This window comes from Syngnathus floridae, chromosome 19, assembly GCF_059516105.1.
Source record: "Syngnathus floridae isolate MCC-2025c chromosome 19, RoL_Sflo_1.0, whole genome shotgun sequence".
Classification (NCBI taxonomy): Eukaryota; Metazoa; Chordata; class Actinopteri; order Syngnathiformes; family Syngnathidae; genus Syngnathus; species Syngnathus floridae.
In genome coordinates this window covers 8361695-8374274 of record NC_142431.1, presented here as the reverse complement: position 1 = coordinate 8374274, position 12580 = coordinate 8361695, and the positions used below count along the sequence as shown (strand labels likewise).

The 12580-nt window shown below is 47.1% G+C and overlaps 1 protein-coding gene across 6 annotated transcripts in view; it reads right to left on the bottom strand.

The window, feature by feature from the left end:
* Window positions 1-12580, bottom strand: part of LOC148382060 (1-phosphatidylinositol 4,5-bisphosphate phosphodiesterase delta-3-A-like) — an 83799-nt gene that overhangs the window by 17060 nt on the left and 54159 nt on the right. For all 6 annotated transcript variants that reach the window (XM_088361478.1, XM_088361477.1, XM_088361481.1 and 3 more), the window contains 3 exons: window positions 11235-11351; window positions 10859-11037; window positions 10152-10287 (listed from right to left, as the gene is read on the bottom strand). In XM_088361478.1, coding sequence (XP_088217604.1) covers window positions 10152-10287; window positions 10859-11037; window positions 11235-11351 — 432 coding nt within the window. The remainder of the gene's footprint in view (window positions 1-10151; window positions 10288-10858; window positions 11038-11234; window positions 11352-12580) is intronic.

Here is a 12580-nt window from a genome sequence, read left to right as displayed (position 1 = left end):
AGCAGCCCAGAGTTCCCATCAGAGACTGATGGAAAAGTCAAAGAGGGACAGCACGAATGTGTTCCTCAAACTTTTAAATCTGAGGAATATCCCTCGTGACACACAGCTTGGCTCACCTGCACAGAGACTAATGTCAAGGCAGACCCACACTACCTTCCCCATGTCAGGCAGGGAACAAGGCGGAGGACTCGGATGCAGAGTCTTTCTTTTCTCTGATTTATTCCAACACACGATGATCAAAAAATACAACTCAAGGCGCCTCTTGCGAGGGAAACACTCGGCAAAAAGTCCAAACAAAAAGCGTCGCACTCGGGCGAGACAAAAAGGGCTATGGGGAACAAGGTACTAACAAAAGGCGTCGCTCTGTGGCGAGACAAAAAGGAGGAATCTTACTGGGAGTTCGGACGTCAAGGAATCGCTGGTGGTCGGGACGAGGCAAGACACACTGGCACAAGACAAGGGGAAGACACGGATTAAATACACACAAAAGGGCTGGGACGCAGGTGCTGACAATTAGCGCCAACCACGCAGGTGCACACAATCGGGATCAGGGAATACAAGACAACCGAAAACAGAGGAAGGAACCACGAACTGAAACGGAAGGGATGACAAAATAAAACAGGAAGTGAAGTTACGACACAGACAAGACAGAAATCCGGAAAAATAAACGGACCGCATGACACCCCATCAGCAAACATTTACTGCAGCCAGCCCCTCTCAACACCCTACAAGTCACAGCCCAGTTTTGGAAGAAGAGGCTCGCCCAGAAGTTGAGCTTCGACAAGACCAGCCGCCCCTTACGACCACTGCAGGAGGGCAAAGTTGTCAGGATGCAGACCCCCCGCGGGTACGATCGCATGGGCACGGTGGGAAAGATCTGTGAAGAGCCATGGTCTTACATCATTCAATCTGGAGGTAAGGACTACAGGAGAAATCGCAGACACCTGTTGCCTGTTGCCGAGCAACCCGCGGATCAGCCTGGCAATGCCGACTTGCAGCCCTTCAACCCAACTGTCTATGGAGTACCTCCTCTGTACGGTGAGGGACGATGACACCCTCTGGACATAAAGCCCCCCCCCCCCCCCCCCCCCAATTCAGGCACCTGTATCTCCACTGCCAACACAATCTAGTGGGAGTCCTTACACAACACGCTTCGGTCGCACTGTTAGGCCGAACCCTAAATACAAGGACTGAGTGTTGGACGGAAAAAAAAAAAAAAACAATGCCAGAGTATTTTGAAAACTGTTATTAGGAAAGGTGTTTTGTGCTTTGAACAAAAAAAATAAACTTGTCTTATTTGATATATTTGTTCATTTGAGTTATTATTTAAGTTCAGCTGAGTATTGAAGTGTAACTGTTACTGTGAGCTAAAGAAGGGGGATGTAGAGCATTCACGTAATGCTCACTTCGTAGTTATTGTACCTTGGCAGCCGCCGTATTTGTTATTGGGTACTGTGCATGCGCAAGCACGTTAGTTTGAGTATGGTGTGATATCGACCAGTGTTACTAAACGGTGTACCAGTGAGTTATGAATAAACAGAGTTCGGTTTATAAAGTATTACCGTCTGTCTGGTCATTCAACACTGTTCAAAGAAAGCAGTAGCGCTCGAAAAGATATTCTTCTAGAAATAATGAAACATCTAATCTGAGTCGGAAGATTCTCTCGCGATGTAAATCGTTTCGAATTATTACGGCTTCCATGTTGATCGGATTTTGAATTAACGGCCAGTCCATGATTATCTGCTTTCTTTGTGTGGGAGGAGACAGATTGAAACCCTTCGTCTCTTATAGTGAACGTGCCAGCGAGCAGGTTATGTTCACAGAGTAAGTTACCGCAGTAACTGACCCAGTTTAAGTTACCTCTCTTTCTGGAACGGATAACTCAGAGCTTTCCTCGTTTCCAGTTACTGCTCACAAAACCCGCTCTCTGGATTATCCCCCTGGTATCTGTTGTGTTGCTGTCACATTACTACCATTTGTCTGCTATTTATTAATGGTGTTTCAGTGTACTAGTTTATGGACTAGTTTGAATAAAACCACTCCGGCGTTTACAGTTCTGCTCCTCTACTGACTGAGCTTCGGCCCTGATTGGCTACCATAATGCTGCCTTAGCCAATCATTCATTGACATTAACCCAGAAAGTCCTCACTCGCTTCAGGCTAGTCCGCCGGCATGCACCTGAAGGCGCCACTCAATTGTCAAGCCCCCACACAGTGATATGACAACTAATTGACAATCGCTTTGCGGCGCAAATTACTTATATTTTGGGGGGGGTTTGTGTCATAAGAAAAATGCCGTGCTACCATCTGCAGCGTTTAGTATAGCTTTTAAACTCATTTTTTATGGCTTTAAACATTAGGCATTATTAGAAAATTGATTCATGCTTACATCAGACCACCTTGATATTTGCCATAGGCTAGTGTATGGTGAGGGATTATGGAAATAAACATAGTATTTTTAACTTAACTCATTTATTGTTAGCAGGCAGCCACAAGTATAGGCATAGTGCGATGGTTTCTTTGTTGAAGCCCCAATTATAAAATTACACATGGCATGTATCAGCTGGATGCTTGTCTGATGTTTGTAACAAACCTCTTCCTCTTTGGTCCTTGACCTCCTGCTTGGTAGTTCCATCCTCAGCATCCTTCTACCAATATATTCACTATCCCTCCTCTGAACACCTGTCATGGTTTTTGGCAATTGTTTTGACCCACATGCCGAACGAACTCACAATACCAAAGTGATTGTTAAGGGTTCATTAAAAAAGGTGGCGAATGGAACAGTAGAGCTGGGGTCCGAGACAGGAGTGACCGAGCTGGTTCTTTGATGGTGGAGTGAGTGAAATGCCGCCAGGGAGGAGTGGATTCCATCGGAGATCTGCGAAGGGAGGTCCAGGAGCCGAGAGCAAAGAGTTGTGGCGTAGGCGAACAGGGTAGAAGTCTCCCAGTTGTTGACCAACATTGTCAAACACTCAGGCAACGAGTTGCTGGCAGCAAGCTCCTTAAGAGCCTCCCCTTAACGAACGAGCTTCATCAGCAGCACCTGTGGATCCTCAGCCACCCTGCACAGATGCCACCTGTGGACAGAAGAGAAAAACTCCCGGACCCTGACCCCCGCCCCCCTCAACGGCCACCGCCTGGCGGCCCAGAAGAGGTAGACGAGAGTGACAATCAATAGTCTGTAACCAACAAAGGATCGCAGATGTAGGTACAGGGCACCCAAGATCGGTCCTCGGAACCATAGCCTTCCCAGTCGACGAGGTACTCCCAACCACGACGCCGCCGACGGGAATCCACAATCCGTCGGACCGGGTAGACTGGATGCCACTCCAAGTCCCAGGCTTCGGCTGGAAGGAGGAATGTGCTGGACCAGACAGGCTTTATTTGGGAAACATGGAACGTGGGATGAATCCGGAGACGGAAGCTTGAGGGACTGATAATGGACATGATCTTGAACGGGCCACTGAAGCCTGCAGACTGTTTCTTGGACGTGGATTTGAGGGGAATGTCATGGGATGAGAACCAGACCCTTTGACCAGGGGAATACTGAGGAGCGGGTGTATGTCTCCGGTCAGAGTTTTTCCGATTCTGTTCCATTGTGCGTTGAAGGGCTCTGATGATGTTCGACCAGACGTGTTTGCAGCGGCACATGTGATGGTGGACAGAAGTGTCTGAAATCTTATTTTTGTCAGCGGGGAATAGTGGTGGTTGATAGCCAAGTAACACTTTGAACGGAGATAGACCTGTGGCAGCGGAGACATGCGAATTGTGGACATACTCCACCCATGGCAGAAATTGATTCCAGTCGGACGGGTTATCGGAGATGAGACATCTGAGGGTTGATTCGAGTTCTTGATTCATGAGTTCTGTTTGACCGTTTGACTGAGGATGGTAACTACATGTTAGGGAGACTTAAGCACCGAGAGCCGAGCAGAAATGTTTCCAAACCTGCGAGATGAATTGGGGTCCACGATCAGAGATGATCTCTTGAGGGATGCCATGGAGACGGGCAACGTGTTTGACCAGGAGTTGAGCAGTCTGGAGAGCAGAGGGGAACTTTCTGAGGGGAACCAGATGACAGGACTTGGAGAAGCGGTCGATGATGGTGATAATAGTGGTCATCCCTTGTGACACGGGTAATCCTGTCACAAAATCCAATGCAATGTGGGACCAGGGGCATTTGGGTGTGGTGAGGGGTTGTAGAAGTACAGCAGGGGTCTGTGAGTCGCCTTATTGCGTGCGCAGATGGGACATGCAAGGACATACTCCCTAATGTCCTTTTGGATGGATGGCCACCAGAAGCGTCTGGAGATCAGAGCGATGGTGCGACTGGTTTCGGGATGGGCTGAAAATTTGGCTGAGTTAAACCAGTGAATGAGGCGGGAGCGGACTTAGGAAGGGACGTAGGTTCTGCCATGTAGACCAGTACCAGGTTCGGATTCATGGAGCTGAGCCTGTGAGACCAGTTCTTTGATGTCCCAGGAAAGGAAGCTTATGGTGCAACTGGGGGGAAGGATGGGAACTGGTTCCTCTGCAGACTCGTTGGATGAGAACTGTTGGGACAGGGCATTTGGTTTGGTGTTCTTGGAGCCAGGGTGAGAGGAGATGGACAAATTGAACCGGGAGAAGAACAAGGACCAGCGAGACTGTCGAGAATTAAGGCGTTTGACGGACTGTAGTGTCAAGTGGCATGGTGGTACAAGATGGTGTAAAATTGGGTATTGAATTTGGCCCAGGCACATTGGCTATCCCAAAACATGTAGTAGTTCCAAAATTTCACCTGGAGATGGTGTTAAAGCTTGTCATAGGGGTGACCTGATGGAAACTAACAACTCTAATAACTTAAATTGTTACCAATTGGGAGGACACGACCTGTTCAAACATGTAGCAACACACAATTTAGGAATATGAGTTTGCTATGCCATAATTTTAAGATGTAACAGCTTGAGCAATATCAATATAAATGTTAAAGTTAGAAGAACACATTATTATGGCTAAGTATGATCATGTGTGAAGATTGATCTTTACTAGACAAGATATATGATTTTAATGTTGCAATGTTTTATCCAACCTGTACTTAACATTGTTGTTCCATCAATACATGAATGTATTAGATTGTGGGGAGACAAAAGAGGTTGTTTGTTACACTATTGGAATCGACCAGATATTCACCAAGATATTTTTATGAGCTGCTGCAGGGATTCTGACCTTTCACCTAGATATTCCTATGACCTGGTGCTGGGATTCTGACCTTTCACCTAGATATTCTTATGACCTGGTGCAGGGATTCTGACCTTTCACCTCCACATTCCAATGAGGTAATGTCAGAAGCCTATAAATATGATGTCCTGACACAGCGGCGCAGTTCTTCCTAGTCAGGGCAATGGCCGTGACGCTGCCCGGTGTAAAGAACGCCGTTTAGACAAAGATGGATTTTTCATTCTTTTTGAGATTGAACCAAAATCTACCAAGATGAATTTCCAGAGTCTTCGAATTGGACTTTGTCAAATTTTAAGCTTCGAATTGGACTTTGTCAAATTTTAAGCTTCGAGGAAGGCAGAGGAGACAGCCCCTTCGGGCAATCTTACAGCGTCGGCTAAGCTCCTCATGGCCAGACCTTTCCTTCTTTTTAAACAGAATTTGGATTTGGAAAAAAAGAGAGCCGATCACTCGACTTGTTCAACCAAATAGGATTTTAGACCTTTTATTTCCTCTTTTGTTCTGAGACGGGAGTGTTGTTTTTTTTTCAACTTGTAATTCTTTTTCTTGCTTATTCATTTAATTTTTTCTTAATCCTTAATTGGGTTATCAATTATTTTGCATTAACTATGTTGAGCATGGTTTCATATGCAGTGATTAGAACTTTAAAACGTCTTTATTTCCCTATCATAGTCCTTCTTTAAATCCGTTCAATTCTTTTTAAAGTGAAGACAGCTTTAATCCTTAACATCAGGAATTGTCAGATCTGGTTCGAAGTAGTTATCTTGAACTCAGCTAGGGCGAGTGCGCTCTAGTAAATCAACGAATCCCTTCGGTCTTACCAAAGACAGATAAATTTATCCGAGCAATAACAAATGCTTCAAATCAAAAATAGGGATGGAGCCGCTGGCAAAAAGGGCGCGGTCATCTTGATTCCGGGCCTCAAGTGGTTACTCTTCACCGGTTTCAGAGTGACTTTAAAGGGATTGGCATCCTAAAAAGAATAAATTAATTCTGTCCGAATTGATATCTTAGACGCGGTTAGACTCGGACGAATCTTTCCCCGCCCTGACCTGGAAACTCTCAGCTCCCTATGAGGGCTGTGTTACAGCAGCAGGGTTGAAGGGGAGTTTACCCCTTTAAACGGAGGGTCGGGTCACTTACGGTCGATAAATGCGGATTTGACAGTAGATATGCCAGGTTCTTGTCGTCGGTCCAGACCAGCACGGGTTGTTCGGTGCCCTCTAGCCAGTGGCGCCACTCCTCGAGTGCCAGCTTAATGGCCAGAAGTTCTCGGTTGCCGACATCATAGTTCCTTTCTGCGGGTGACAGACGCCGGGAGAAAATGCGCAGGGGTGAAGCTGTCCATCGGAGTCCGAGCGTTGCAATAAGATCGCGCCTACTCCTGTGTTGGATGCGTCGACTTCCAGGGTGAACTGTTTGCAGGGATTCGGATGGATGAATATTGGTGCCTATGAGAACTTCTCCTTTAAATCTGTGAATGCGGCGTTGACTTCTTGAGTCCAGGTGAATGTTGTCTTGGTTGAGGTCAAGGCTGCTAGGGGAGCGGCTGTTTGACTGTAATTGCGGATAAAACGGCAATAGAAGTTGGCAAACCCGAGAAAGGGTTGGACCTGGTTGCAGGTCTCAGGGACAGGCCAGTCTGATCTTGTCTGGGTCTGGCCGAACCTGTCCACCCTCGAGGATGAATCCCAAAAAGGTGATGGATGGTTTGTGGAACTCGCATTTCTCAGCCTTGATGAACAACTGGTTCTCCAGGAGGCGCTGTAGCACCAGGCGGACATGATGGCAGTGTTTGGAGGGGTTTCGCGAGTAGATGAGGATGTCATCTAGAGAGACAAAGATGAATATGTTGAGAAGGCCTCGGAGGACATTGTTGACCAAGCCTTGGAAAACTGTGGGAGCGTTGCAAAGTTCAAAGGGCATGACGAGGTATTCGAAGTGGCCTTGGTCTTGAAAGCGGTCTTTCACTCATCTCCCTGGCGGATCCTGACCAGATGATATGAATTTTGGAGGTCAAGCTTTGTGAAGTGCTGACGAGATGAGAGGAAGGGGGTACTAATTCTTGTCGGTAATGAGGTTACTCCACGGCTTGTCTTTCTGAGCGGGAAATGTTGTAAAGCCTACTGGACGGTAGTGGGGCACTGGGAAGAAGTTCTATGGCACAATCATATGGGCGATGAGGTGGTAAAGACAAGGCCTTGCTCCTGTTGAAGACTTGCTTAAGGTCATGGTATTCTCCCGGAACCTACGAGAGATCGATGGGATCCGTTTCATCAGGTGTCAGCGGGGGCGGGCAAGAGGGCATGGCAAATTTAAGACAGGAGGATAGGCAATTCAAGGGACTCGATGTTATTATCTGACCAGTTAATATGTGGATTATGTTTCTGGAGCCAGGGGAAACCAAGTACAAGGGATGACTGTCTTGTGGGAAAAACCAAGAATGAGAAGAGTTATCTGTGGTTGCCAGAGATGATCAGTTCCACAGGCCTAGTGTGTCGGGTGATTCTGGATAGTCCCCTACCATCCAGGGCGGAGACAGAGAGAGGAGTGGGGAGAGGTACCGTCTTAATCTGGGTTTGGGAGATGAATTCTTGGTCCATGAAGTTATGTTCGACTAGGGCAGATAGTTTGAAACTGTTGTTATAGACTGAAACTATGGCGGGTAGAGAGAAGCGAGGGGTCTTAATAACTGGTGGATGGTCCGGCAGGCTCCCCTTTTCCACCGGCTGACCCTCTCTCTTTGGCCGAATCGGAGAGAGGGCGACAAAATGATCCAGTGAACCGCAGTACAGGCATTGCCTTGACTCTCTGCTCTGCTGTAGTTCCTCAGGGGAAAGTCGAGTCCGACCCACCTGCATAGCCTCGGGCTCTGGAGGGCAATGGCTAGGCAACGGCCGAGGCGGACTGGTGGTAACCCAAGGTGGCTGCGGCCGAACCCCCGATCTCTCCCATCGGGAGATCCTTTTTCTCTCCCTAATTTGGTTGTCTAACTGAATAGCCAAGGATATTAGGTCGCCAAGTGTCTCCGGTTCATCTAGGGCAGCCATTTCGTCCTTTAAGGACCCATCTAAGGGTTGAAAAAGGCTGTTTTTAAAGCTACAGGGCCCCATCCGGAAGCGGCTGCTAGAGTGCGAAATTTAATTGAAAAGTCAGCTACGGGCCTATTACTCTGTTTAAGTGCCCATAAACAGCGAGAGACTCCTGTCTGGTCGGTTTCGGTCAAAAAAGTCTGCTTAAATTCCCTCAGAAATTCCTCAAAAGAGCACCTAAAATGCCTGTAGTCAGAAAAACGGGCCTCAGGCCACACTAGCGACTTCCCCGTGAGGAGTCCCAAAATGAATGAGATATTCACCTCGTCGTGGGGAAAAGACTGGGGAGAGCGGTTAAATACTAAGGAGCATTGGAGGAGAAAACCGCCAACCTCTCCGGAGAACTTATCCGGGTTGAGGGAACGGACCTTGCCAGAGTGAAGAATCTGCTGCGAGACTAATGGGTTGGTGGTGCCAGCTGGCAGAGAGGAGGGTTCTCTGACCTGGGCGTTTTGAACAAGTTTCGCCAGTACTTCCACCTGGTGGTTTGTGTTTTGCTGCTGCTCCAGGAGGGCTCAGAGAGTGGACTCATGGGATTGAAGCTGGTGTTGGTCTGTGATGGTTCTTCTGAGTGCCTCTCCTGGGTCTGGTTGGCCTGAGTTTTCTGTCATGGTTTTTGGCGATTGTTTTGAGCCACATGCAGAACAAACTCAGAATATCAAAGTAATCGTTAAGGGTTTATTAAAAAAGGTGGAGAATGGAACAGTAGAGCAGGGGTCCGAGACAGGAGTGACCGAGCTGGTTATTCGATGATGGAGTGAGTGAAGTGCCGCCAGGGAAAAGTGGATTCTATCGGAGATTTCCGAAGGGGGGTTCAGGACCCAAAGAGCCAGGAGTCGTGGCATAGGCGAGTAGGGTAGAATCAATACGCAGTTTCACAGCCGTACAGGTGACCAACATTGTCAAACACTCAGGCGACGACTTGCAGGAGCAAGCTCCTTAAGAGCCTCCCCTTAATGAGCTTGATCAACAGCACCTGTGGATCCACCCTGCTCACGGATGCCACCTGTGGACAGAAGAGAAAAACTCCTGGACCCTGACAAACATGTCCGAACCATCTCAGTCAGACCTCTCTGGATTTATCTTCCAAAACACCTAACATGCGCTGTCCTTCTGATGCACTCGTTGATCTTATCCAACCACGTCACTCCCAAAGAGAACTTCGGTATCTTCATCTCTTTTCCTCAGTGCCACTGTCTCTACACCAAATAGCATCGCTGGTCTCACCACTGTCTTGTACACCTTTCCCTTCATTTTTGTTGATACTTTACAAAATTACAGAAGAAATCAATTAATTAATGAAGTCAAAATACTAGCGCTATGGTCGTCGTCTTGTTCCTTTCACTCCTGTTAGTTTCACCCTAACTAGATAATAATATGGCACAGTGGATGGATTTGAAATTGGACTAAAACAATAATCAATTTTGTAAACGGATCAATGTTTAGGCCCACTATGGGATGTGCTGTTGGCCAGTTTATGGCAAGGGATCATGGAGATTTAAAATAAGTAGTTTCAACCTCAAAATAAAACGTGATTCAGTCAGGTAGCCGCTGGTCACCATATGAACGTGTTATATTTCTTGGAATGATAATCTTTTCCTCCATTTAAAAAAAAATATTATCCTGCATTTGGTTCTTTCCTTCTCTAGACAGTCCGCCTCATCCGTGCTGCTCTGCACTTACACGCGCCTATTACATTGACTCCTGAGGAGGAGTGGGGCGGGGGGCATAGATTGGCCAGGTAGGAACTGTATTACTGTAAATTGAAGTCATTTGATTCTGCTCATGTGAGAACATAAACCTATTGTCAATTGCCTCAAGGTACTTTCTGTGTACATACCATTATTTTGGATGTGATGGGTTTTCTTTTTGCTATTATCAATCGGAACACCATGTATCTCAACCCAAACCTGGGGATCCACAATGGCTGTTGGCTTGTTCCTCTCTTGTTTAGGTAGCTGCTGTGCTGAAATAACCTGGAATAGCAATTAATAAATGAATAAATCTGTCGGAAAAGGGAGTGTTTGTTTAACCCTTTCAACCAATAAAACATTTTTGCAATGGTAAGTAAAAGTCAAGTAGTACAATCTAACAGCAATCCTACTTGAAGTTTCCAACAATAGTTTTCAATCGCTGTGAAAATGTGCTTTTTAGTCATCGGGAAATATCTGAAAAGTGCTTCCATTAAGACCAAATCCCTCTCTTTCTTTCAAGTACAATGGAACAGCAATCTTACTTGAAATTTCTAACTACTATATGTTGGTTGCTGTGAAAATGTGCCTTTTATTCAGGAGGAAAAATATGAAGTGTTTCCATTCAGACCATATCCCTCTGCCTGCCCATCCATCCATCCATCCATCCATCCATCCATCCATCCATCCATCCATCCATCCATCCATCCATCCATCCATCCATCCATCCATCCATCCATCGATCGATCGATCGATCGATCGATCGATCGATCGATCTGTATAGCTCAATTATGTTGGTTGTTAAGTTGTACTCTAACATAACAATGTAGGTTACAATAAGTGTCAGTTTTCTTACCCTGACAGTGAAAAAAACTGGTGCATGCCCAGGACCTCCACCAACATTTTCTGGGTTAAAGGTGGTGTATGGCTGGCACATGAAAGGGGGCTTCAGAATGTAGCCACATTGTCCATTCTGCAAGAACTTGCCTCTATTTAGATCCATCTGTTCCCCAGGAGTTTGGAAATTCAGGGCCACTGGGGAAAAAGAACAACAAAACATAACAGTGTTTGATTTTGCTGTCCATAACGTATTTTTGAAGCAAGCACTGGACTTGGATTTAGTTTTGGGTGCATGCAACCCACGTCTGAAACAAAAATATGTACATAAGACCTCAGAAACTACAACAGTGTGATGCTTGATTAGTGTGTAGGCAAAGGCGAAGGATTCTTACCAAGTTGGCAGCCTCCATTCCACATTTCCTGAGGGTTATAGTTGGAAGACTGTAGTCTTTGTCCTGAGGGGTAGATCCTGCTCAGATGGTGGCTATTGTGACGGACAAAATACATTCCTGGAAGGTAAGAACAAATGAACGCAGCCCGTCAAGTCAGATACGCAGATCTGAAGAAAAAGCATCAAAAACTGATTTCACGTTACTGTTATAAAATACCAAATATGTAAACCGCAAACAACCTTGCGTTTCCTTTTTTCTTTGCATTGTCAAATGCTTTCCAGTAACTTTTAAATCCAAATAAAGCATGCTTGTATAACTTTAGATCAATTACTAACTACTTATTACGCTAAGCATAATATACCGTATTTGCCGGTGTATTGGTCGACCTTTTTCGATCCAAAATCGACCAAAAAAAATCGACCTCGACTTATACACCGAGTCATAAAATTTAACTTCGTATTCATCGCTTCAAATGTGATGGTAACCAAGGCCGTTTCTCATGCATCTCATTGTGCGTTGCACTTAGAAAATTTGAACCGGGCGGCGTGCGCGAGTGCGCGGCCCGCTGGAAGTTGAATGAGGCTCCGCGATCTCCTCTGCGGTGCTTATAAACAGCCGATCCGCTCGGCGGGGGCTATTTTCGGCCACTTGGCGCGTGCGCACGGCCTCCCGGATGTGCCGGGCGGGTGCGCGAGCTCGCCGGCCGCTGGAAGTCGAATGAGGCTCCGCGATCTCCTCTGCGGTGCTTATAAACAGCCGATCCGCTCGGCGGGGGCTATTTTCGGCCACTTGGCGCGTGCGCACGGCTTCCCGGATGTGCCGGGCGGGTGCGCGAGCTCGCCGGCCGCTGGAAGTCGAATGAGGCTCCGCGATCTCCTCCGCGGTGCTTATAAACAGGCGATCCGCTCGGCGGGGGCTATTTTGGGCCACTTGGCGCGTGCGCACGGCCTCCCGGATGTGCCGGGCGGGTGCGCGAGTGCGCTGGCCGCTGGAAGTCGAATGAGGCTCCGCGATCTCCTCCGCGGTGCTTATAAAGTGCTGATCCGCTCGGCTTAGAGCTATTTCCGGCCTCCCGTTGGTGCCGGGCGGCGTGCGCGAGCTCGCCGGCCGGTGGAAGTCGAATGAGGCTCCACGATCTCCTCCGCGGTGCTTATAAACAGCCGATCCGCTCGCCTGGAGTTATTTCCGGCCACTGCGCATGCGCACGGCCTCCCGGAATTTGAATACATTTCGTCAATAAATTTCGCATATTTCTGATTGAATTTTGAAGTTTAATATAATGCAACAATTGAGCTCGACTTATACAAAAGATATATCATAAAATCGTAAATTTCCGTCAAATTTTA